This window comes from Canis lupus, chromosome 7 (assembly GCF_003254725.2).
Source record: "Canis lupus dingo isolate Sandy chromosome 7, ASM325472v2, whole genome shotgun sequence".
NCBI classification, from domain to species: Eukaryota; Metazoa; Chordata; class Mammalia; order Carnivora; family Canidae; genus Canis; species Canis lupus.
The window spans coordinates 56,396,611-56,423,588 of NC_064249.1; the positions used below are offsets into that span (position 1 = coordinate 56,396,611).

Genomic DNA, 26,978 nt, shown 5'->3' on the forward strand with positions numbered 1-26,978 from the left:
TTTTAAAAGCCCATGCACAATAGCTGTAACACTGGAAATTTCCTAGAAATAACCCAAAAAGGAAATATATGATTATAACCTTCATGAAGAAATCTATAAAAATCACAGATGGAGAAGACAACAATAAAGACAACACATGCCATTATGACACTCAATATTTTAATTTGATAGGATCTGGCATCTTCTGGCTTCAATTTTAAAGCAATTACAAACAAGCCACAGTCACTTCAGTTGTGACACATCTAAACAGTATTTTATTTACATCCACATATCCAGAGAACATATATTGTATATAATGAAATGTGTCCTACTTATCCACATTCTATGTACTCCTATGTAAACCTGATTTTCCAAATAAGGAAGAAGTTATTCAGCTTTCTGAGGTTCCTTAATAAATTGACTAGGCACTATTTCACAAGTTACATTTCTTTTGTTTTCTTGAAATGGGCCTGAGTAAATTAATGCTACCGAAAATATAAAATTAATGTAACTATACAATCTGACCCTTTAAATGTTTGTTAATAAATGACTAGTATAATATTGTGTACAGCTCGGCATTGAAAATATTTTCCTTTTGTCAACTAAATGGTAACTCAGATAGCTTTCCTATCAGAGTAATCCTAAATATGACAGATTCTTTTTTTTTAAATCTTATACTATTCCATCATAGTAAATCATCAATTAAAAAAAAAAAACATGTGCACACAGCCAGTACACTATCTGAGAAGACGAAAGAAATAATGGAGTGAATAATATAGTTAGAATTCTGTGGAGTTGTGTCAGATATAAAATCATTTTCAAATTACTTCCTTCGGTGCTGGTAATCAGAATTGTGTGGTTTTTCAAGGAAAAAAAATCCTCATTTTAAAGAAAGATATGCAATGTACCCATAGGTTATTGAAAAAAGTATATAAAACAAAGCTACTATCTGCTTTGATGTACATAGAAAAAGAGCAAAAATGTTATCTGTAAAAGCAGAAAAGAATTTGGCCTGCTTGACTTTTTGTATCAAGCATGCTACAGCAATCTTTTGATTCTAATATGAAACTATAGTAAGGATCATTGCACTAATGCATGAGGATTTGTGATAATGTTGCAGAAATTTTACTGTCAAAACTGAACTGCAGTGTAATGACTTTTGTTATCATGGTTTCTAATAACTATTCAGCATGAATTGACCCTACATATGTTTTGCTGCAATAATGTGTCAGTAACTCAAAAAGCTAAAAAGGAAATAAAAAACAGTCAATACAGTACTATGTATGACTTCATGATAGCCTTTCTCCATTCTTTCTATTACTATTGTTAAAACAGTGGTAACATAGACACCATGCAAACTATAGGATCACATACAAATAAAAAGCTTAGACACTTTGTGGTAATTATGGCCAAAAATACCTCAAAAGTACTTTACAAGAAAACATGTTCTCCTCTGTTCACACTGAGAACTAGGTATTGATTGATCCCTTACTGCTTTAGAGTTGTTACTCTCAGTTCTAAGGAGCCTTTGATATGTTTCTCTTTTCCCTACAATGTGTTTTCGTTTCTTCCCCCTTTCTCTCCCTCTCTCTCTCTCTCTCTCTCTCTCTCTCTCTCATTCTTTCTTCCTTTATCTCTGCATCCGTCCTTCATTGGAGGATATCTTCACTTCAGCATCTCTTCCTTGCAGTAAATAAGAGAAAATAAAAATAGTCTACTGCTCACCTCCTTTGTGGCTGCCACCATGCTATGCATTTACAAGTGTAAAGCATTGAACCCTGTACCTATCATAATATAAACAGTTACAGATAACATTCTAATTATTATTCTATTCTTCTTAATCAATTTATAAAAACTCTAGGAAGGGCGCCTTGGTGGCTCAGTCTGCTGAGTGACTGACTCTTGATTTCTGCTTAGGTTATGATCTAAGGTCTGGGATCAAGCCCTATGTCAGGTTCCCTGCTTAGCAGGGAGTCTGCTTGTCTCCCTCTCCTCTGCCCCGTGCCTGCTCATATTCTCTCTCTGTCTCTCTCTCTGTCTCTCTCTCTAACAAATAAATGACCTCTATGAGACAATTGGGAATATTCCCATTTTTTTTTCTTAGAAAATCAGGGGCTACTATAACAAAATGCCACAGATGCGGTGGCTTAAACAGTGACCTCGTTTCAACTTAATTATGTCTTTAAAAAGCTTATCTCTAATTAGTCACATATTGAGGTCTTGGAGGTAGGACTATTTTTTTTTTTTTAGACTTTATTTATTCATGAGAGACACAGAGAGAGGAACAGAAACAGGCAGAGGGAGAAGCAGGCTCCATGCAGGGAGCCCGACATGGGACCCTATCCTGAGTCTCCAGGATTACACCCCGGGCTGAAGGCAGCGCTATACCGCTGAGCCACCTGGGCTGCCCCGGGGGTAGGACTTCATCATATGTATTTGAGGGGAGAAGAACAGTAAAACCCATAGCAGGTGCTTTGTAATTTAAGGCCACACTGCTTGTCAGTGGGAACAGTGCTGGGATTCGAACCCAGGTCTCTTGGGCTCAAGCTCATGAACTTCTGCTATTCCATTGCTTCTCTTATATTCTTTTTTTTCTACCCTGATCAACCTATTATTCATCCTGTGCATCATTAAATCTCTTTAAATGCAAAGATCTTTCAATTATAAGGACTTTGTAACATCTGTGACATCGGTCGTATGATTAAGCAATGCCTAGTAATGAAATAATTTTTGATGGAAATATTTTATGGTTTTATACAGTCAATAGCAGATCATTTATGTTTCTCATAAATGGTCAAAAATCCAAACAGAAAAGTTCTTTTTTCAAATAAACAGACTTTAAAATTCCTCTCTCATTGCCTCAGACTGCAGAACATGTGTTTGTCAATGCAGATGAACCTAATCACATAGAGACTGCAATAAAAATTAGGATGAAGACACAGGCCATCCATGTTGAAAACAGGAACAAAGAGAGCAGCAGCTGCAAGCAGTAGGCAGTATTTAGCAAATAAGATAGAAGGAAGGGGCACCTGGGTGGCTCAGTTGGGTGGTTCAGTCGTTAAGCATCCTTTTCTTGAATTTCAGGTCAGGATCTCAGGACTGTGGGATGGAGCCCCATGTCGGGCTCTGTGCTCAGTGAAGAGTCTGCCTCTCCCTAGCTGTCTGCTTCTGAACCACCCCCCCGCCCCAGCTTATGCGCACATTCACACTCTCTCAAATAAATAAGTCTTTTTTTATAAAAATAATATAGAAGGAAGCAAAGCTTTCTGTGAAAATTTGATAATAGACCTGAGATTCTGAGAGACATGAAAGCACAAATAGATTTGGACACATGCACACACATGCACACATACAATAAAGTGCCAAAAAATAATACTATAATAATCAATATGAAAAGAATAGGTGGCTAACAAATACACTATATCAACAGAATTTCTCCCAAACATAACAGAACTTTAGAAAAAAATAAGAGAAGTAGTGAGTGCTGATAAACGGAAACTCACATGCTTACAAGAGCACTGGAATGTGACAGCAAAGGAAGGAATTATGGCAACACCACCTCCCCAAATATCTTCCTGTATTGAAAGTGTGTGGGGCAAGATAACGACTACCATGGCGAGTCCCTTTCAGCTTGAAGACCAAGCTTCTTAAAAGCAAACCCCCATAACTTGGATAGGATCTTTCTTACCTGGAGGTGCAAGAACTTGAGGTGTTCCTCAGGATAACTTGGGGTTATCTGTGAGTAGTCTATCTGAACAGTGTACCAACAGCAATGCAGCATGTATATGGGAGAAAGGCCTGGGGTTGCCCCAAATAAAGAGCCAGCTGGTTGTGGGGCATATCTCTAGTGATGCCTCACCAAGTTTTAAATTTCAAGGATAAAGAAAAAATTCCAGAAAGGATCTATTTAGAAGAAACATTAGTGATACAGAGGGAAATTATCCCACTAACCCCAGACCACATTCTCAATGTTTTATGACAGAAAACAATTAGCAAAATATATACATAAATTTACAGAACAAGTTAAAGCACCCAAGAATGCTGAATCTTGGCAAATCATTGTCTATATGATAGATACAGAAAGGTATTTTCAAATGAGCAAACAACAAATACAGCAAGTTTTAAAAATCCAGATGGCCAATAAACATAGGAAAAATGTTTCTACCTCTCTAAAAATTCTATACATACAAATTAAAATTAGGTACAAGTTTTTTACTCTGTTTTTGGAAAATCAATAAGATTGATTATACAGTGATGGTAGTGAATGTAGGAAAAGAGGCATTCATAAAAGGTGAGAACTCTCATTTGTCCATAACCATTCACCAACCTACCTATATCTACTCCATAATTGCTGTCCTTCTTATTAGAATTGAAGTTTTTCAGCTTCTAATATAAATAAGGAACCCCAAAAAATAATAAAAAAATAAGGAATCCATCCCCTTTCACCTAGCCAATCATCTATACAACTTTCCCATCCTTCTGTATCTTCATATTTTCCCTCTCCACTGGACTATTCTCATCATCATACATGCATGCTGTAGTACTTACCACCTCAGAAAACCTCTTTTGATTCCAAATTCTCTAGAGCCCTTCATTTTTGTTAAAAATTTTGGAATGAGTCTTCTGCATATACAATTTTTTTTTTAAGTCATGAGAGACACAGAGAAAGGCAGAGTCACACACAGGGAGAGGGAAGAGCAGGCTGATCCCAGGACACCAGGATCACTACCCAAGCCAAAGGCAGATGCTCAACCATTGAGCCACTGAGGTGCCCCTGCATATGTAATCTTTACCTCATCACTTTCCATTCTCTTCTTTGAAGTACCACTTGTCAGTGACTTCCGTAATGTCAAATCCAATAGTATATATTTAGTCTCATTCTGCTCAATGGCTCATAAATATTTGTTCACTATTGACCATTCTCCTTCTTGAGGGATCTTTTACCTTGGTCATGTTACTGTGGTTTCCTCATTTTTCTCCCCCCCTTCACTGAATAGTCTATATCTCCTGTATTAGCAACTCATTCTGCTCAATTTCCGAAGGTTGAGGTGTGCTCAGTAGTAGGATTCATTCACTTTTTTTAACCATGCCCTATCTTTAGATGGATGCCTAAATATGAATGAATTGCACAAGCATAATTTTGAGGAAAAGAAGCTAAAGAGTACATACTGTATGATTTTTTTTGTTGTTGTTTATATAAACAGACTGAATTAATCTGTACTATTAGAAATCAAGAGAGTCGTTATCCTCAGTAGGAAGTACTGAATGGAAGAGGACAATAAAGGGGGTTTGAGGAACACTGGTAATGTTTTCTTTCCTGATCTGGTGGATGTGTTCAGTTTGTGTAAGTAATTCATTGAGCTATCTACTTATGATGTGCAAACTTGTGTGTGTGTGTATCATAATTAAATTAAAACATGAAATCACTTTGTGATTTACCACCATATTCAGAATAAATCCACACCTCTTGCCCTGGCCTTCCAGACTGCATAATCTACTCTCTTCCCCAACTTGTCATTCACATGTGCAAGCTACTCTGCTGCTTAGGTTTAGACTAACCTTGTCCACTCATTCTCAGGCTAGGGTCTTTGAAATTTCCAGTCCTTCTAGATGTAAATTTCTTTCCAAATTCCCTATAGCTGGCTCCTTCTTCCCATTTAACCATCCCATTAAGATTTCCTTCCTAAGAGCAGCCTTTCCAGAGCCCCTAATCTAAAGGTGTCCCTTGGCCACCCACTCTGATGTCACAGTATTTTGTTTTCTTTTTAGCATGTAACACTCTGATATTTTATTCTATGTTCATTTCCTTGTGGAGTAATTCTGCTGAAAGAATAAGCTCAATAAGGGTAAGAAAAGAGCTTACCATCTTATTCACAACCTCAACTCTAGCACCCAGGAAAGCGCCTGGCAAATATTTTTTCAATACTAAATGATTGTTCCTGGTGAGGTATCTACAAAGTATTTATGCATACCCAGTGAGACAGCATTTCTACTTCTGGGAACTTGTAAGAAAATAATCTGAAAAAGTCTGCAGAGATATACATATAATGATGTTGGCTATAGCACTGTTTATAAAAAGGAAAAATGTCAACACATTCGACATACAATAATATGGAATTGTTTAAGTATATAATAGAATTGGTATACAGTGGAGTATTATACAGTCTTTAAAAGGAATAGCATAAATAACATGGAGCATATTTAATTAAAAGATCAGGTTATAACTCAACATGTGCTATATGTTTCCTATTTTGTATTCTCAATCAGATTTTATTATACATATTTCTGTTGCTCTAACTAGAGGGTAGTATAGTCCAAAAGTTAACTTCATTAAGGCTGTGGATGATTTTGGCCTTCTCATTCTTTTGTTTATTTTGTTTTTATGATGAACTTTTATTATTTCATGATATAAAAATATAAAGCTTTTTTTATGTTACAAAATAGAAGTTAATATGGCCCTTGAAATAAGAAGTGGGCATTGCAAACTGGCTATCATGAGCTTTTAAAAAATGAAGGACACCTGGAAGAAAAATCTAGAAAAATCCAGATCAGATAAAATTCCAAATATTCTCAGCTCCTACTATGAATTCTTTCTACTATAGTTCATTTGCTTTGCTTACTTAAAATAGATATAATTCTCATTACAGAATGTGGGTTCAGTTATTGTCATAAGGGTTTGTAATCTTCACAGTCTAAAGTAATTACACCCTTAATAGGAATTATTCTATCTTTATACAAGGATACATGGCAATTTGGATCAATGCTGAAAAAAAGAATAGGGAAAATCCCACAGCATCCCTTAAATACATATATCTGTAAATTTAAAATTATTTCATTTTTCTATGGTGATGCCACATATACACTTATTAAGAAATAAAGAAACAAAGAAAAAAGGAAATAAACATTTTAATTTTCATGTAGCTAGACACACCTGAAATGAATACAGATTGGAGTATAATTTCTGTCTCTGTAAGACCCTGGGAGACTCAGCCAGCCAGACTGTTTCCTTCAATTCTCTCTCTTCTTTCATTGTATAGAGGTAATGTGAGGATAATGTGGGAATATGTATGTGACAGCCTTATATAGGGACTGTCAGTATATGCTCTTAAATATTTGTTGGTCTCCTAAATATTTGTAGCCAATATATGGGCTAAATAATTCTCCTCATTTTACAAGTTCCTTATGGGCACCCTCTTTAATTTCTTTTATTGCCTAAAACACTTTTGAAGGGGATAGCCTCATATTTTCTCTAAAATACTTGCATTTACTTGCTATTTGACTGTGTTTTAAAGATGTAGCTTGACTCCTCTAATTACAAAAGTAATACATACACAAGGCAGAACTTTTGAAAAAACACAAAAATGACCAAATTTTATCTTTAAATCCATTAAAAGATATGGTAGTAGAGACTAAAGGTAGAAACAAGTATTTTGATGGCGATTAACTACAACAAAGAAAAGGCAAAATGATTTAAGTTCTTGAATGTCTTACCCCTTCTAAGTTTTTCCTATGAGGTATTGGCAGTTTTCACAGTAGCATCACATTGTTGATTAATATTCTAATAAGACAAATTTCCACCCATCTGTTTTTTGTGTTTATATTATTCTATCTTTTCAATTCCATGTCTTATTTATAGTGAGTAAATTTATAATTACTTGGAAGCTGATGAGCACACTCTAAGTTACTTATTGCAGGTCATTTAATAGCAGCTGACTAGGTCCCCAGAACCAGTTCCTGGGAGCTACATTCAAATATTAATGCAACATGAAGTGGAAATTTGTATTATTTTTTCATTGAACATTCAAGCATGTTACGCTTTTACCTACCTAAAAATAAAGTAATTAAAGTCATATTTTCCCCAAGTTTGTCAATGAGAATGTGACAAATAGCAGATTCTGAGACCTTTTGAAAATAAGATGGATTGTCACTATCATTTTTCCTTGTCTCTGTGGCTTGTGATGTTATCACAAAAGACGAAGTGGGTCTGGCATGATTTGCTATTCAGAAAAACTTGTTGGTGTTTCATGGAATCCACACTTTTCCAGTTGTTTAAAAATTGATTGACTAATTACCTCCTCTAGTATCTTCCCAAGTAACCAAGTCCAATTCTTTTACCTTTTTAAAGATACACAAATATTTTGCTAGAATTTAGTACTCTACAATCCCCTACTGTTTAAGTTTTAAAAATTGTACATAACTGTGCCAAATCTACAATCATCCCGGAATACAAAACAAATTTTATAGAGATCCTTTTCATTGAATACTATACCAAATCCTTGTTTAGTCATCCATTTCCTTCCTTAATAAACATTCAGATTCCTAATGCTTACAGTTTTAATATGTTCATTTTGTCCCAATTTTTCCCCTTCTCTTCCTCCTTTCCTTCTTCCTTTTTTCCTTCATAATTATTTAATACATTTTTGCTACCCAAAATGAACAATGATAGTATAAGTCTGCTTTCTTTTTGGTATTAAAAATATCCTGATTAATATCTTCTTCGTCTTCAAATATCTTTTTGAAGCTTGTGCTAAGATTTTGGGCATAATCTTAGTAGCTCTCCAACTTAAAATAATAATCCCTAGGAACTCAGACACACTGAACAATGTTAAGCAGCAGCTGTTCTAAAACAAAAACAAAAACAAAAAAGTAAAAAAAATAAAATAAAAATAAAACAAAAACAAAATCTAAGTTATTAGATAAGCCTCAAAAATTTAGGATTGTTTCTTAGAACAATCCAAAACAAAAAGATAGTGACCAAGAAGGAAAACAATTACATGGTAGTGAAAAGTTGTAGGTTGGTAATTGCTTTCCTTCAAAAGCCTTTACCTTTAAAAAATGGTAGTTAATACATGTGTTTTATTCACTATTTTAATAATTTATATTACTCAGCTATCAAAAAAATGAAATCTTATCATTTGCAATAACATAGATGGAAACAGAGGGTATCATGCTAAGTGAAATAAGTTAGAGAAAGACAATTAAATGATTTCATTCATATATAGAATTCAAGAAACAAAACAAGACTCCCTAGATCAATGGACATATGTATACCTGACTGAAATGAAGTTTCACAAAATAATTCTTTTGTTTTTAACAATATCTTTATTGAGATATAATTCACCTATCATTAAATCCACTCTTTTAAAGTGCGTTCCGAGGGTTTTTGTGTATTCACAGGGTTTTATAACCATCACCACTATTCTATTTTTATCACCCCAAAAAGAAACCTGTAGTCATTAACAGTGGTACTCCAGCTCCCAGCCCTCACCCGTGGCAACTTTCCATTCCAACTTTCCATAATTTCTGTCTCTGTAGATTTTCTTATTCTGGACATTTCATTTAAATGAAATTGTACAGTATATGGTTTTTTGCAACTAGCTTCTTTGATTTAGTGTAATGTTGTCAAGATTCATCCATGTTGTATCCTGTTTTGCTACTTCATACCTCTTATTGTTGAATTATATTCCATTACATGGATAGATCACATGTTGTTTATCAAGTCATCAGTGAGTGGACATTAGGATTGTTTCCACTTTTCAGCCCTTCTGCATAGTGCTGCTGCCACAATCATGTTGACATATGTTTTCATTTCTGTGGGATATATAGCTAAGAGTGGAAATTGACAAAACAATTCTTTACAATATACGTACAGTTCATAATTTTTCTGTGATTTTTCTAATCTCTTCTGTTCTTTTCAGTTTCATTTTTAAAATGGTAGTTGGGTTCCTCTAAATTGATATCATTCTAAATGAGTTGCAACCCACAGTTTGAAAAGCCCAAAGCTGGATGACTCATCAGGGTCTTTCCAGATTTAACACAATAGTGCATTACATGGTATTATTGCTCTAGGTGCTTCATAAACAGCTTTTCATTTAGTATTTATAACAACCTTTTGAAGCAGGCATAAATAGCCCCATTTTATGTGAGTGTAAACTGAGAATCAAATAACTGACATAACTGCCTCTAAGGCCCAGGCTGTATATACTTTATTGAAATAAAGTCCAGTTACATTCAATTGGTTCTTTAAATCTTATTAAGTCTTCTCATAGTCCCCCAGGTCAATCATTTGAATATCCTTGGCTGCTGACTTTCACTTCATGGCTGAATGAGAAATGTCTTTTAGCCTGCTTGCTTTATTTATTTTTTTAAAGTTTACATTTTTTTTTCTGTCTACACTGTTAATATATGCTTATTACAGAAAACACAGAAGGACGCCTGGGTGGCTCAGCGGTTGAACATCTGCCTTTGGCTTGAGGTGTGATCCCACAATTCCAAGATCAAATCCCACATAGAGCTTCCTATGGGGAGCCTGCTTCTCCCTCTGCCTGTGTCTCTGCCTCTCTCTGTGTCTCTCATGAGTGAATAAACAAAAATCTTAAAAAAACAAAAACAAAAACAAAACACAGAACATAGCGAAAGCAAAAAAAAAAAAAAAAAAAGAAAACCATGCAATTTTCTAAACACTTACACTCCCAACATGGAAGATCACATTTTGCCTTATAATATATACACATCCAGTCTGTCTTTTAACAAAACTGGACTCATCCTGCACATAGTGTCCTACAAATTGAAAAGGTGTTCATAATAAATGATTAAATATATTTGCTTTTTACTTTATCCTGCACTAAGTGATGGTTCTCCCTTGACTAAGTTTACAACCTTCTATGCTTAACTCTCTTATTTCCTCTTCCAAATTAGAATTAAATTTGATTTTCCAACTTCTTAATGTTGGGAGTCTCTGGATCTGTGCAGTTTCCTCTCAGGAAAAACTCAAAATTCCCTAATCTTCTCAATTTTAGCTAATTTATTACTTCTTAAAATGTATTCTGATTATCTCCTGATTTTGCCTTACTTTCCAGGCTTTCTTTCTGCTTTTAGAGAGGGACTGTAAAAATATTTTTTTTAACAAGGACAGTTTTGTGCCTCTGCTACACTTAGAAACATTTTTCACTAATGCTAGTTAGTAACTAGATAATTTGTGAACCCCAGTTCATAAATTTGAAACCACACATGATAGCCATCTCAAAAACAAAATGAGAAAAAAGACAGGGGAAGTAGAATCAAAAGACAGCTTGTAATAATTCCTAAAAGCTAGGAATTCCTTGCGTGCATTTTGGACTATAAATTACTTAGAACAGGAATTAATTATGACGACCTCTTTCTTGGCACACAGGTGGTATTTCACAGAATTTTGCTTGATGCTTACAAGCGAACTGACCCCTTCTCATCCCTACTTCCTCCACTCAGAGAAAGGCAAAAGCCAGGTAATCGTAGTATGACATTTCAGTCACACATAGTAAGTAGCACAGGCATATGTGTGTGCCCAAAGAGGAAATGTCTTGCGTCCATTTATTTAACAAGCATTCTTGAGTTCTTGTGGCAATCCTATCTCTTTAGTTGGTACTCAAAAATTGGTGGTAGGTGATAGAAGATAACTAGAAGTCTATGTCCTTCCCTCATTGAACCTACAGCCTCATTACGTAGCTGAAACTTTTAGTGCTAAGCATTAGAGAACACTCACAAAGAACAGGAAGTGAAGGATAAGACTGGATTTTTTTCACATGAAAAATATTCAGTGATTGTCATATTTATTGGGTTTGAAGACATAGGTCATGGGAATATTCAGTGTAAAGTGGATTCAGCTCAAGATGGCTCATCTAAATGGGAAAGGCAAAAGTATGTACACATCATGGAAAGGGCTGTTTTTTCACTAGGAGAGTGAATGTGATAACTACACATAAAGAACAAAAAAAGGCATCGGGTGCCTTGTACTCATGATCTGGCCCTAAACGGGACATTCTAATATGATAGTTTAAGTTTAGGAAAATAAGTAGCATATTAAAATTAGTATTTTAATTTGAAATCGTTTTCACAATGGTGTCATAAAGATTTTATATACTGGTATTTCATATGCTAGTGAACAAAATATTTTTCCAAACAAACATGTAAAATTTTGAAACTGAAGGTTGTTATAAAATGTTATCTAAATAAGTCAAAAAATTAAATTGTATTTTAAGTTATTATATAATTTGAAGTAAAATATTTTCTGAAATATTAAGTATTATTTTACTTTTTTGTCCTGCTTTGCTATATACATAAGTTGTTTCACTTTTGGATTTTTTAATTTTCTTTTTGACTCTTTAATCTCTGAAGACAGAGACCCCTAAACTTATTTTTTGTCTCTACTTCCTTCTTATGTATTGTCAGTAAATGTTAATTAAATTGAAATTCCCCTTTGCATGTTATTTTTATCTCTGAAACACTCATTTCGGGCTTATTTACCTTTCTTAAAAGGCATGAGACAGTGTTTTCTTAATTTGTTTTTTTCATAAAGAAGAAATACAGTTTTTATCACAAATACTACCTATATTTAGTCTATTATTTCAGTCTCTTTCTTTCTCTAAGTATGGAGCCCTCAACCATTTGAATCTGTATAATAAGTGTGTCCCATAAAAGAAATAATAAGTACTTCTTATTATTTTCTAGGAGACATTAGACCTTTCCACAGGTTACAGGGACTGATTTGGGATAATGGAACAAATCCGTTGGGAAACCCATCTCAGTATGTGGACTATGTGAATGGATTATCTTATGGATTGAAGCCTGTGATTTTCAGGCTGATGTCCAGACACCAGATGGCTTTAAGATCCTTTCATCCAGAACACTAGCAGCCTGCTTTAGTCACATTGCTCTTGCTAATATTTGTAGAGCATCTATGTGGTCCCCAGTGCATGCACTTATTATTCTATTAGGCAGACATTATTCCTTTTGAAGCTAGATCACATGACCCCTGGGCTAAGTTGACATTAATCACTATTTGTCCAACCTTAGGCTATAAAGTTCCTATATATGCATCTTCTAGGAAAGGACTTTTCAACAGCCTGTTCATAAACATGAAACAACAACAAAAAGATCTACCACTATCACCATTTAAAAATTTAATAATTAAGTTGTAACCTCTTCCTGTCCAAATACATGTTACTAACAGGCAATTCTAGTTGCTAAGAAGCCAAAAGATCCTGCTTCCTAAAGACTGATGAAACTAGTTTATGAGGGACTAGCATAAAAAGTTCCTGGTCACCTTCAAAAACCACACAGGCTGAGTTTGAATAGTAAGAAATGGTTTTATGGAAGCTATTCCTTTCAAGAATTCCAAATATATCTTAAACACTACACATGTATTTTTATCCTCTTCTGGGCTTTTGTTTCTTCTTGAACGATACAAACAAGAATTTCCCATCTGTATGGTAGTATGGTTGGACTCTGCTTCTCTTTTGAATACCAATTCATATAAAGTGTAGAAATAATTTTTAAAAGCCTCTCTTGTTTAATCAGTTTTGGTTGCAAACTTTCTGCAATAAAAATCATTATCATATAACTTAAATTTTGTAATCTTGTTACCTTCTTATGTACTAGAGTTCTGAATTTACCTAAGTTGACAAAGAAATGAAATTTTGCAGCTTTTGTCTGACATGCATGCTGTTTATGATTTTAGGGATTATATTCATTTTCAGCATTAAATTCATAGAATAAGCAAAATGTCAAACTTTGTTTACTAATTTTATACTTATCTGTTCCTTTAATATCCTGTCTTGGTTCTCTAGTTATAACATAGATGAACCTAAAGTTTGCTAGAAACATTTGCCATTAGCTTCTTCTAAAAAAAAATTAAATTTGAGGATAATCCTACCTCCAGAGCTTATTCTGTTCCTGGCCATTGACTGTGACAGTGGAAGGCTCATCTGAAAGCACCGGAGCATCCCATCTAAAAGCATAAAACATATTACATTTCATGAAAAAGCTAATTCAGATTGTTTAATTCTGGTAATATTGCCTCTGTCACCTTCAAAATCAAAATGTTCTTTCCTGTTATTATAAGGAAAACAACCAAATTGCTAAAAAACCCATTTGAATACACAGCTGCCTTATGTTGCATACTAATTTGATTAAAAACGCTTGCGCCTCACCAGCATTTTTACATAAAGCACATTGGTGAATTTAACAAAGACTACTTTAAAAATATATCTGAGGCAGTGTTGATGACCAGAGTCTGCAGTAGTGACCACTGGCCCCCCTGGACTGAGCAAAAATCTTTCTGGCTGTCTTGGAAGGCATGAAACAATTGTCGAGCTATATTTGTTTGCTCACTGCTTTGGGCACTGAGCCAACCTCATTGCAAATAACTGCATTAGTCAAGTGTATCCAAATTATTACAACACAGCGTCCATCCCAGTTATTGCTGTTGAAGCATTTTCTGAATCTTCATGTCACTAGAAAACATTTATTTGAAGGGTGAGCATCACATAAATTCAGGTCCACTTGGATTTATAGAAAAGTAGCAAGACTACTTTCACAACTGGCTTTATTTTTCCTTTCTTTACAAGGAGTTTTTGAAGGGCTGATTGTTAGAACCTTATTAAGTCAGAAAACTTTCCAGTCCTCAGCAGGATATTTTTTATCCTGTATTTTTTCTTTTATTCTACATTTCTTTCTTGGGAGGATTTTTATCCAGTGTTAATATTTATCCATATATTAACTGACTTTAACTTTGTTTCTAAAAATGAATGTGAGAATTAAAGGCATTGGTGACTGGTATAAGCTAAGCTACTGAAGTCTACACAATTAAGTAGATTGAGATTTTAGAAATCTTATTCCATATCTAATAGGTGAGTCACAAGCAAAGTCTGCATGCAGAAAAAGAAATCCTAGGTCTTTCTTGATGATCATGCTAGTGGATTCATGTATCAATGAAGATACTCTCTAAAAATAAGATATGTTATTTCAAAAGACACATTAGCTCCTTAACCTGCAAGATTGCTAAATATATATCACAAAAACTTATCTGACATAAACCATGTTCATTTTGGCTTCCAAGGTAACTCCACACTGTATAATGTTTGGGTTTGGTTCTGGTTTTCATCTGTTTTTTGTTGTTGTTGTTGTTGCCTGCCCATTTTCCTCCTCATTCCCTTTATATTATCTAGAGAAGAGAACCATTTTACTCTTAGAGATAACCCAGGCTACTGGGTATCACAAATTGTTTCTTAGGATCTTGGATTAATAACTTCATTTTCTGTGATATGAAAATAATGATGTCTGCCATTTTTATTTCAAGATTATTCAGAAGACTAAAATAAATACTAGAAAGTATTTATAAGCTATTTCAAATTTAAGAAAATTTTTACTATAAACTTAATGTTCAGCATCATTTTGCCTTTTGACCTCTCAAACACATCTTGGAAAATAAAACAAACTTATAGGAAAATGAACCCAGCCTATATATGTTTGAAAAACTATATGAATAAAATAGTTATGTTTTTACCGAGGTTTTACCTCATTAAAGGCTATTTGATATGAAATATGAATAAACACATACAAAATATAATCTTAATTTGATACTTACAGCATATTAAAAAAATACTCCAGGAAAATAATTTTACTTGGAATGAACTGTATTAGGAGCTTTCTGATTCTTCTTTTACTGTTCTTTAGTAGGAAGTATATTCTACTTATATATAAGTCAAAAATAATAAACTTATCTCTCAACAATATTTATCATGCATTCACCATGTCAAGTACTCTGAGACTTCCAGAAACTTTAAAAATAAGTGTCCAAATTGGGCACCTCGGTGGCTCAGTGAGTTAAATGTCTGCCTTCAGCTCAGGTCATGATTTCAGGGTTCTGGATCAAGCCCCACCTTGGGCTCCTGTCAGCAGAGAGTTTCCTTCTCCGTCTTCCTCTGTCCCTCCCCCCCACTCATGATTTCCCTCTCTCTTCTCAATACATAAGTAAAATCTTTTTTTAAAAAAAATTAAATAAGGGATCCCTGGGTGGCGCAGCGGTTTGGCGCCTGCCTTTGGCCCAGGGCGCGATCCTGGAGACCCGGGATCGAATCCCACATCAGGCTCCCGGTGCATGGAGCCTGCTTCTCCCTCTGCCTGTGTCTCTGCCTCTCTCTCTCTCTCTCTCTCTGTGACTATCATAAATAAATAAAAATTAAAAAAAAAATTTTTTTTTAAATTAAATAAAATGCAATGCAATGCAATTAAAAAATCAAATATAAAATAACTGATTTAAACTATAAATTCTAAGTCAACAAATGTCATGGAAATTACCTTGATATGATATAAAGTTAAGTTACCTTGATATGATAAATTTTCTATAACATTAAAGGATGATAGTAATTGGATTAACTTATAAGGATATATAATTATACACTAATTGTAAGTTATATTAAATTAAATACATATATGTTTGATATGTATGTATATTTGATAGGAAATGCAAGAAATTCTAAAGTTTATCATTGAGTTGTAGGATATTATTAATAGTTTTATCTACATCTTTATAATCCTTCATATTTTCTACGTATTGTTTCACAACTTCGTATGATTTAAGAGGTTAAAAAATAGACTAAATACTAATTTTTAAAAAAAATCTTATGAATTTATGAGAAAAATTAATACACCTTGCATTTAATTAGTCATCCACTTCTTTTGTTCTGTTTTATAGTAAATTACTATTAATTTTGTGGTAAAATATACTTACTCAAGTAATTATTTTCTTGTCAGCTTATTATACACGTTATTAAATTAATTTATCTGAATGTCATTCTGGTGATAGCATAGAGATGGAGTAGGAGTCATTTTCTAAGTGAAGTTCAGTAATCCTGACAATATTTTAGAAAATGTTGAAGAGAGAGTTTTACCAGAGATTACATAAAAGATGGGAGGAACCTTTCTGAAAATGTAATATGTTATTTACAGGCCTCATTCTATTTCATTACCTATTTTTCTACTCTTTTCCCTTGACAAAAATGAAGCTATCCTTAAATCTTTATTTGATGGTTTTCCATAAGATACAAATAGACAAAGGTAATACAGTCGAGATATACGACAAACATTCTCAGAAATTTGTATACAATGATTTGCTTTAAGGCCTCCAGAATTTTTTGTGTCTAAAACCACCTGTAAATTAAATCACAATTATGAAACAAATAAGTGGAAAATTGCTATTTGCATCATAAGTATTTTTATATCATGTTTCATTTCATAATTTCGTGAATTTTTTATGGAATCGCAAAGAAAGCATTCTAGTGACGGAGTTTCTGTTCTAGAAACTTCTGGAATATTCTACCATCATACATTGTAATTACACAGTTATTAATAACTAGTAATAATCACAGTTATTACTAGAAAACTACTCTGAATGTTTGAAGCATGGTTATTTATTTATTTATTTATTTATTTATTTATTTATTTTTGAAGCATGGTATTTTAGTATCGTAGGGCTCCCATAACAAAGTACCACAAACTGGGTGAAACTAAAATTGTCAAAAGACAATTTAGTGAAACTAAATTAAGACTTAAAGTTCTGAGGAATCGAAATCCAAGTTTGAGGTGCCAGCTGAGCCTATGCCATCTCTGAAAGTTCTAGAGAAGTATTTGTCTCAGGATTCTCTTTTAGCTTCTGTAGTTTCAGGCATTTGTTGACTTAATAGATGGTTATTTCCATATTGTCTTTCCTCTGTGTCCAAATTTCCCCCCTTTTTAAAAGACATTGCTTGAAAAAAGAAATAAAGGACACTGATTGTATTGGATTAGGGCCCACACTAATGACCTAATTTTAACTTGATTGCCTTTGTAAAGACCTTGTTTCCAAATAAGGTCACAGTCTGAGGTACTGGGATTAGGACTTCAACCTATGTTTCCGCAGGACAGAATTCAACTGTGAACACATGTGATCTACCATTCATACATACTGAAGGTTCAATGTCTAGATTATCTTTTAATTTTTTTATGTTTAGAAGTATTCAAGTTACTTTTAAATAAAAAGCAAATTAGTAGCTGGTATTTAAGCAAATACTTTTCTTGAGAACAAATCCCTTAATTTAGAGAACCCTTGAAGAATTATAAATACTGAAAAACAGCAAAATCCAGCTCCATTAGACTTTCACTATAGAGAGTTGAAGAAAGTAAGAGTGCATCTAGAGTGCTATGTTCTTTGCTGCTTAGTCTATAAGTCTGTAGAAAGATTTTTGAACTTACAAGGGGACATGAAGATCAAGTCATTTTAGGTTGAAAGTACCTCTTTTCATTTCACAGATGAAGAAACACTTGTAGGCCTTGAGCAATATTTGGCCAGAAAAAAATAAAGAACTTGCTGGCAGATGGATTAAGCAGACAAAGTTTCATCCATAAAGAATATTTTATGCCCTAAAATATACAAAATTAGAAACATCTATTGGGAAGCTAGGTGTTTCATACTTAGCAAACATAGCCAGTAAAATGCATACATTTCACAAAAATGAGACTTCTAAAATGTAGGGCTACCAGTTTGTAATATATTGGTTAAAACTATGAGAAACAACCTATGGAAAGAAAAGAATGAACTTAGAGAAAGCAGAACTATTAATATCTGCCCTAGGACATCATAAGCCTGAGGTTTGAATTCACTTTTTTTCTTTATTGTGCTGTTCGTATTTTTTCTCCTAATTCTGCTCTGATTATTTAGCTGACTGAAGCAACCAAAGTAGAATAATTTGTGACAGTTTTGCTTTTTCAGTTGATTTTTTAAAAAAGTAACAGAAAGACAGAAGACAGTTGCATGTGTCATTATGCAATGCTTACAAAATATATGTATTGCTTGGAATTGCCAAAAGTATCTACATACAAAAGGTTAACACATTCCACTAGTAATACAGTGTTTTTTACCATAGACAATAAGTGTCAGAGCTGAGTTAAAGTGAAGAAGTATTTACTTTCTGAGAGTCAGTCAAATATTAGTTGTATGAGACATTTCTATGTATGTATACTTAGTCTTATCTTTAGTAATAAAAGTTTAAATTATTTTTGAATGACTATATGAAATAGCTTTTCAGTAGCACATTGATGGTTTTATTTTTCATTGAATTATGGATAGAAGCATTATTATAAAATTAATAATACTTATTCAATTTTTTTCTTCTAAGATATGTTAAATGTTAAATAGTATCATTGAAGTTCTGGAATTACTGTATCCTGTTTTGCTCATAATTGGCTTTGTCTAATTATGAGGTTTTATAAAGCTTTTCATTTTTAATAAGTTTATGCTGTATTTACTTTATATTAAAACAGTAGGATATGAGAATTTGTCTTTCTCCAAGCCATCAAAAATGAGTTCAGGCTACCAAGACACCCAGAATTTGAAAATGGTTTTGAAAGGGTATGGGTCATAGAATATTAATTTAAATCATACTATGCCAAATAGTAGTCGTGTGTCTCTGGCCAAAGATTTCTAGGTGTAGAGAGAACATACCTTAAGGTTTTAGACCTAGATGCAAGTGTAAGATCTTAAAAACAGGTCACTCCTTTGACAACTACAAATTAAGGTGAATTTAGTTTCTTTCTAATATACAAATAGCAAACATTTCATGTATGCTAGAGCTAACATGAAAGCTTTTTATTTGGAAATGTAGTGACTCCAAGGCTACACCCATGATGCTGCTGCTCTGTAAATTAAAGTCATGCATGCATTTTCATTAGGGGAGTGTAAAGACTGAATTATTTTTATGGTATGTAAGTATGATAGAATTACTTTATCTAGATACCTTAGAATTTGTAGAGATGATGGTCAAAGCAAATGAAATTAAACTTTTTGACAGATTTTTTTTTGTTAGACTCTAGGTTTCTTTTGAGACAACTGGAATACATCGTTTATTCCCTCATGCACTCTGCATAGGACCTGCAAAGTAGATTTCAATAATTTTTATTTTTTTAGATTGCAATAATGCTTGAAGTTGTTGCCAGTTAGCAAATATTTACTAAGCACTACTGTCTGTTCAGCGCTATGCTCAATACTAGTGTGACTATATGAGATGAAATGTAGGCATAGATTTAAGTTATAATTTAGTGATCATTTACTATGGCATTAACAATAGTAGGTTATTTATTAAGTGCTATAGGCATCAGACACTCTATATTATATAAATTATGTCAATATATGACTTAATCCCCATAGTGGGGATTATGCATAAGTATTATTACTATTGCCATTTTATACTCTATAGAAATTTAGACTTAGGATAAGTTATGTTCCCTAGCAATATATATAGTTAACAGAAGGTCAACCAAAAAATTATGTGTCCAAACTCCAAACTCTTAACTATTATCCTAAATATCATTAAATATATTTTTTTATTTTCTAGTATCATATGATTTTGATAGTTACATATTTAATTAAACTGAAATAATACAATTGTGAGAAATCAAAAGAACAAAATGTGTTCAATGTGACTAGAATGTGTAATTTCCTTTTAGAAAAATCATATATACCTAGGTGCTAGAAAATTTAAGCACTGGTATTATGATAGAATTTCTTTTCTTAAATCTGATTCTAGGCATTTAGTTATTCCTCAGAAATCTTTTCTGGGTAGAATAAAAAATATATAATGGATATAATGATGACTTTTGAATTTTACTTTGGCAACTTAATTTATATGAAATTATTTTTGTTTTAAAATAAAAAATATTAATTAGCATCCAAAACCGTGACTCAATTATGTTAAGCCTAATTTTACAAATACTGAAATAGGCTTAAAATATGCCATATACTATTCTAACCACTTTACAAGGATCATTTTCTCTGTACAGTAAGTGGTGTAGTTGCATTTTTCAGAGGCATATAATAATAAAACCAAAATTCCAATCTAGTTAGTTTGCCTCCAGACTTCATGACCCCTCATCATTACTTTAGGCTGCCCCTTGGTTAGAGGGCTAAATATATTATTCTATAACAACTCTTGGTAGAATTTTAGTTTCTGTATAATGTTAATATGAGAGAAGTTATTAGATATTAGTAGTTTTTAAGAGAATAAAGTTTAATGAAATAAATGACATCTATTGATTTTCTTTTTATATAATCTTTGGTACTTTTTTACAATCTTTGATAATATCATGATTTTAAACAAGATTAATATCTGTACATACATATTTATAACTTGGTTGTAGTGTTCTGTTTAACATTATAATATTCGTTATTTTATCCAAATGACATTTTTATGCTTTAAAGACTGGGCAATCAATACTAGTGCTTTAGTTACTTTCTGTCTTTTTCAATTTTCCATTTTTATATGCTTCCTTTATATCTGCTGTTTCAATAATGAAACCTGATTGTATGTAGTCCTACATATGGTCCTTTTCAAAACAGTCCTTTTCTATTCATTATTGCTCACTCTTTTATGAATCTGTGAATCATGTTTTTCATTAACTATAGAAAATTCTCCAACACTATATATTTTTTTTAACTTTTTAATAGTGCAAAATAACTATAATGAGGGCAGCCCAGGTGGCTTAGCAGTTTGGCGCCGCCTTCAGCCCAGGGCTTGATCCTGGAGTCCCACGTCAAGCTCCCTACATGGAGCCTGCTTCTCCCTCTGCCTGTGTCTCTCTGCCTCTCTCTGTATGTGTCTCTCATGAATAAATAAATAAAATCTAAAAAAAAAAAAGTATAATGAGTACACACCTCCACCCTGATTCAAAAATTAGCCATAATTTTCATAAGCAAATTTGTACTAAGCCATTTGAAAGTAAATAGAAGATATCATGATTTTTTCCATTTGTCCCTAAAATAACATTTAAGTAACCACAATATCATCATCACTCCAAAGAAAATTAAAATCAGTTTCCAACTAATATTAATATCTCTCCAATTGTCCCCCAAAGTTTTTATAACTAGCATATAACCAAACTGCATCTATTGCATTTTTGTCTCCTAAATATCTCTAATATCAAACAGATCCCACCCATAATACATACACACACACACACACACACACACACACACTGACTTTTTGAAATGATCAATCCTGTTATAGAATGTTTGCCTTCTAAAACTCTGTGTTTTCTCGGGATTTGACTTGCTCCTCTAATTGCTTCTGTATTTTCTGGAATACTCAGATGTATGTCTAAAAGCTTGAATATAATAGGATTAAAGATTTTGGCAGGAACACCTCATATATAATGAATTAAGGGTTTGTAGTTTCACTATTAATGATGCTAACTTTGATAATTTCTTTACGGTAGTAACTGACCATTTGCTCCATTATTAAGATACATCTTCCAACTGGCAATTAGCACACAATTTGTAGGACTATATTTGCCATCATATCTTGTACCCTGCTGAAATAGTGATTTTCTAATTCTAGTATTTCTTTTATAAGCCAGAATTTTTCTGATAAAAAAAATCCAAAACAAACAAACAAAAGAACAAAACAACCAAGAACAACAAAAATAGACAGTTTCCCTCATCAAATGAGAATGAAGTTTTGCCTTGAAAGATAAGATATACTAGTTTAAGCATTGCTCTGTCGTTATATTGTTTGCATATTGTTATTGAGGAGCTTACTGATTTTCTTTCCTTTCTAAATGACTTGGATGTTTTTGCCCTTAGTATGATTTACTTATCTATAAAGTATAACAGTTTTAGTACAATATATATCTAGAAAGTGATATATCTAGTTATATCTAGAAGTTTTACATCTTAGTTTTATTCCATTGATTGAGTTTTCATCTTGAGAGACTCCAATTATACATGTGTTCTCTCTTCTTTGCCTGCCTTCTACAGCTATGTCTTCCTCTCAGATCTCATTTGTTTCTTTATTTTAGACCATCTTTATTTCCATCCACTATGTCCTTTATTATATCACAATGTATTGTTTCATCACATTTCACATCTTCCTGTTGTTTGATTTTTTCTACTTTGAATTTTCATGTGTACCATTGCTCATTTAATATATTTAACTTGAAGCAATGTTTTCGATTTCTCTTTTCCTTATAATTATGAAATGTTTTCTTTTTTCAATCAAAAATTTATTTATTTTTAGGTTTTTCTTCTTTCAGTAATTTTATATGAATGCTGGATTTTCTTGTGGTTGTGGTTAATTTGTGTGCTCTGTTTTCCTAAAGCAATAATAGCAAGTGATCCCAATAATAAGTAGAATGAAAAAAGGCAAATTGGCATCTTTCTAAATTCTCAATTCAGTTGCTCTCTCTTCTGAGCATACAGTAAAGAGAAGCTTACTTAAAAATAAATGGATACCAAATTTCCCAGCACCATTTATTGAAGAGACTGTCTTTCTTCCAATGGATAGTCTTTCCTCCTTTATCGAATATTAGCTTTTTAATTTGTCTTCTAAATCTTTGATATTATTTTGTTTCTGTAGGGTCATTTTTATCATCCATTGTATTCTATTCCTTCCCCAATGGATATATCTATCTTTTAAGGGCTGTCTCTGACCTATTTTTTCCTTCGATAGCTAGAGGGACTTGAAAAAATCATACTTTTTAAAAAAATAGCTATCTCAAAACTACAATGAGATATCACCTCACATCAGTCAGAATGGCTAAAATTAACAACACAGGAAAAAGTAGGTGTTGGCAAGGATATGGAGAAAGGGGAACCATCTTATACTGTTGGCAGGAATGCAAACAGGTGCAGCCACTCTGAAAAACAGTATAAAGACTCCTCAAAAAGTTAAAAATAGAACAACCTTTTGATCCATGGTCTCTCAATCCAGCAATTGTACTACTCAGTAGTTACATAAAGGATAAAAAATTACTGATTTGAAGGGATACAATGCACCTGATGTTTAGAACAGCATTATCAGCAATAGCCAAATTATGGAAAAAGCCCAAATATATGTCCATCAACTTACGGATAGATAAAGAAGAGGTGATGTGTGTGTATGTGTGATGGAATATTATGCAGCCATCAAAAAATGAAATCTTGCCATTTACATTGACATGGATAGAGCTGGAGTAGTATGCTAAGCAAAATAAGTCAGTAAGAAAAATACAAATACCATAGGATTTCATTCATTTGGGGAATGTGAGAAACAAAACAGATGAACATGGGGAAAAGATGAGAGGCAAACCAAGAAACAGACCCTTAGAGAACAAAATGAGGGTTGCTGAGAGGGAGGTGGTTGGGGTATGGGTTAATTGGGTGATAGATATTAAGAAGGCACTTGTAATGAGCATTGGGTGTTGTATGTAAGTGATGAATCACTGAATTCTACTCCTGAAATTAATATTACAATATATATTAACTAACTAGAATTTAAATTAAAAGTCAAAAGAAGCATTAAAATAGCTATTTTTGGTCAATACTAATTTCTGCATATTTTGGAAGGCAGCTATGCTCACCACTATACCACCAACGCTGCACAATTTCTGCATATTTTGTAGTAAGATTAATGTGCACTGGTTTCATAGTGTACTGATAAATAACAGAAGTTCAAATTATTAAGCAGGTAGCATAAACTCCTATTTAAAGATCGCATTTCAATTTAAAAAATTTCCATTATGACAGTAATGCTTTTGCCTCTTGCTACCATCTCTAGCCTACTTCAAATAATTGTCCTGCATCTTTAAAAAATGAAAAAAATGAGTTAAAAAATGAGTAAAACTAACAATTTCTACTAATGATGATTTATGGTTTAATAAAGGGGCAAGACTAGCCTTCTTATTAAATATTACTAAACAGGCTTAAAATACAGCTGTAATACTGGTTCCTAACATGGTTCCATGAAGGGGCAAAGAGAGTTTAGATTCAGTTTATCCAAGATAGTTTAAATGTTTCATAAACTTCGTGAGGATGAAAGGCATCCACATCTCCAGACTGGATCATTGAGAGTAAGTTCAGAATTATCCTCAGTCAGGGAGGCAAGAAAAACATTTTTAAGGAAAGGAGAACTTATCAATAAAAAATGTAGAAAAATAAAACAATTCTGTGATTGTTTACAAATGAATGAGCTAAGAACTAGACTCATATCTGCCTGACTGCTAGAAACAATTGGACATTTTACAGGTACCTGAAACACAATATGTCTACCCCTGAATTTTCCTCTTAAATTCTGTTTCTTCCATGATTTATTATTTTTTTCTTTTATTTGACTCATTCTTGACTCAGTTATCACAGTAGAGAGCTGGTTATCATCACTGACTCTTTGTTCTCCCTGGGGCTGCATGTACTACTTCAAGTTTTTATAATTTACATGCTAAACAAGTTTTAACCTATTGTCTTTCTTCACTATTACTATTATCATTGTTAAATTTTATACATTTATCATTTTTTCATCTGGATTACCCCAACAGCTTTCTATTTTGTCTTCCTGTGGCTAGACTTAACTTTTTGAAATTCCTCATCACAGCTGTTTAAAGTGCCTGAATGAGTATTCAAAATCCACGGTCTCTCAAAATCTGACCCTGCCAGATCCCCATCATTACTTTGTGCCATTATCATCTTATCTTTAGGCATTATATTTCAGCACTACTAAATTGTGTGCAGTTCTCTTTGTATGCAACGCTGTTTCTTACTCTGATATTTCCCCATATCATCCCCTTTCTAGAATCCTTCTCTCCAATCATACTTCTATAGCCCTAATTATCCTTTGAGTTTCAATGCCAATATCATCTCTTTCATAAAGCTTTCTTTGGTTCTTTCACTGTATCTGATGTACACACACAATGTCTTGTCTTACCACCATGTGTTACAGAACTATCAATTTTCTTGATGATAGTATACATCTTGGTCATTCTTTTATACTAGTTGTCTAGCACAGTCAGACAAATGGTATATAATATATAAATGAACATAATAATTAAAAAACAGTATATTTTAAAATACAACATAAGAAGGAATTATAAGTACTTTATCTTTTTTAAAAAAAGTTATTTTCTTTATGTATGACCTTACCTATACTACATATTACTGTATTTAATAAATGCCAATTATATAGTAATCATGAAAAATATGACAATCATATGCATATCCTTTAAGTTGCTAGGTGAGTTTAGATCTATTTCTACTATGTTTGACATTCTTGTGCCTGTTTCAAATTGGAATTAAGTTCAATGACTTGGGAAATAAATATAAAATACCACATAACTATTTATTCAAGAACTAGATCTGTAGAGCATGTAAAGATTCTTGAAATTCCCATTGTTGCTGCAATGCTGCTTGTAAACAAAATGAACTTCAGTGAATCATTGAAAATATTTATTTATGGTCAACCTAAGAAAATATACAGAATATAGTTTTCTCCTATTCTTAAAACCCTTGCTTTACTTTTTCCTGCATACAGTCATCTAACCTTAATCTTGAGTTTCAAGATTTCACTCCTTCTTTCTTCTTACCCTCCCTCTCTTTGGGCAAGCCATTAAACTTACCATATTTTGCACTTTGTGCTTTCCTGTTTGCCTAAGACCAGCTTCTTCATACTTAGTTAGAAGATGTTTTCCTCCACCTCCATATATCCATTCTTTACCCTTTTACCAGGACAGAGGTCTAAGGTCACTTCCTTTGCCATTATATTCTCCTCTGCACCTTAGGAAAAGTGATCTCTTCCCTCCGGAAGTCACCAGAGTTTGATCTGTAACTCCCTTAGGACTTCTCCCTCATTATCATTGGTATATTCTCAAGCAGCTGACCGAAATAAAGCTATACTGTGTTCCACACCATCATTTAAATAACTACTTTTTCCTGAGTTTTAACAATAATAATATATTATCCATTTTTATACCCCGGTACATGCAATCCTTTATATTACTGGTTTCCCCCTGCTATCTGAAAGTAGAATGTTTCTCTGAAATCTTTTGTAAGCCAAAATAGCATAAAGTGAAGAAGCAATTACCATTAATTTTTATGGAAAATTTATTAGTGTTTCCAGACCCCAAAAATAACCTCTCTTAGGCTTTTCCTCTATCTTAGGACACATCTTATTTAATGGATGCACAAAATAAATTGAGATAAAGCACAGATGCTCACAGACACAGTTCAAACCAATGGCAGCTTGATGCTTAGATGTTGAGTGCAGCTCCCAGGGAAGGAACTTGGTGGTGCCACTCTCAGCTCACTACAAAACAAACACTGAACACTGCTTTGCTTTTTTTTTTTTTTTTGTAAAAGCAGAAATCCCCTTTGGATTTATTTTGCTTAGCAAAAACAGGTAGTAATATAG

The 26,978-nt window shown here is 33.1% G+C and overlaps 1 protein-coding gene across 8 annotated transcripts in view; it reads left to right on the forward strand.

Moving 5' to 3' along the window:
* CCDC178 (coiled-coil domain containing 178) overlaps positions 1-26,978 on the forward strand; it is a 426,023-nt gene that overhangs the window by 298,072 nt on the left and 100,973 nt on the right. For 5 of the 8 annotated variants that reach the window (XM_025429202.3, XM_025429203.3, XM_025429201.3 and 2 more), the window contains one exon: positions 11,153-11,243. The exons of the other annotated variants lie outside the window; for them this stretch is intronic. In XM_025429202.3, coding sequence (XP_025284987.1) covers positions 11,153-11,243 — 91 coding nt within the window. The remainder of the gene's footprint in view (positions 1-11,152; positions 11,244-26,978) is intronic. 8 annotated transcript variants of the gene reach the window in all.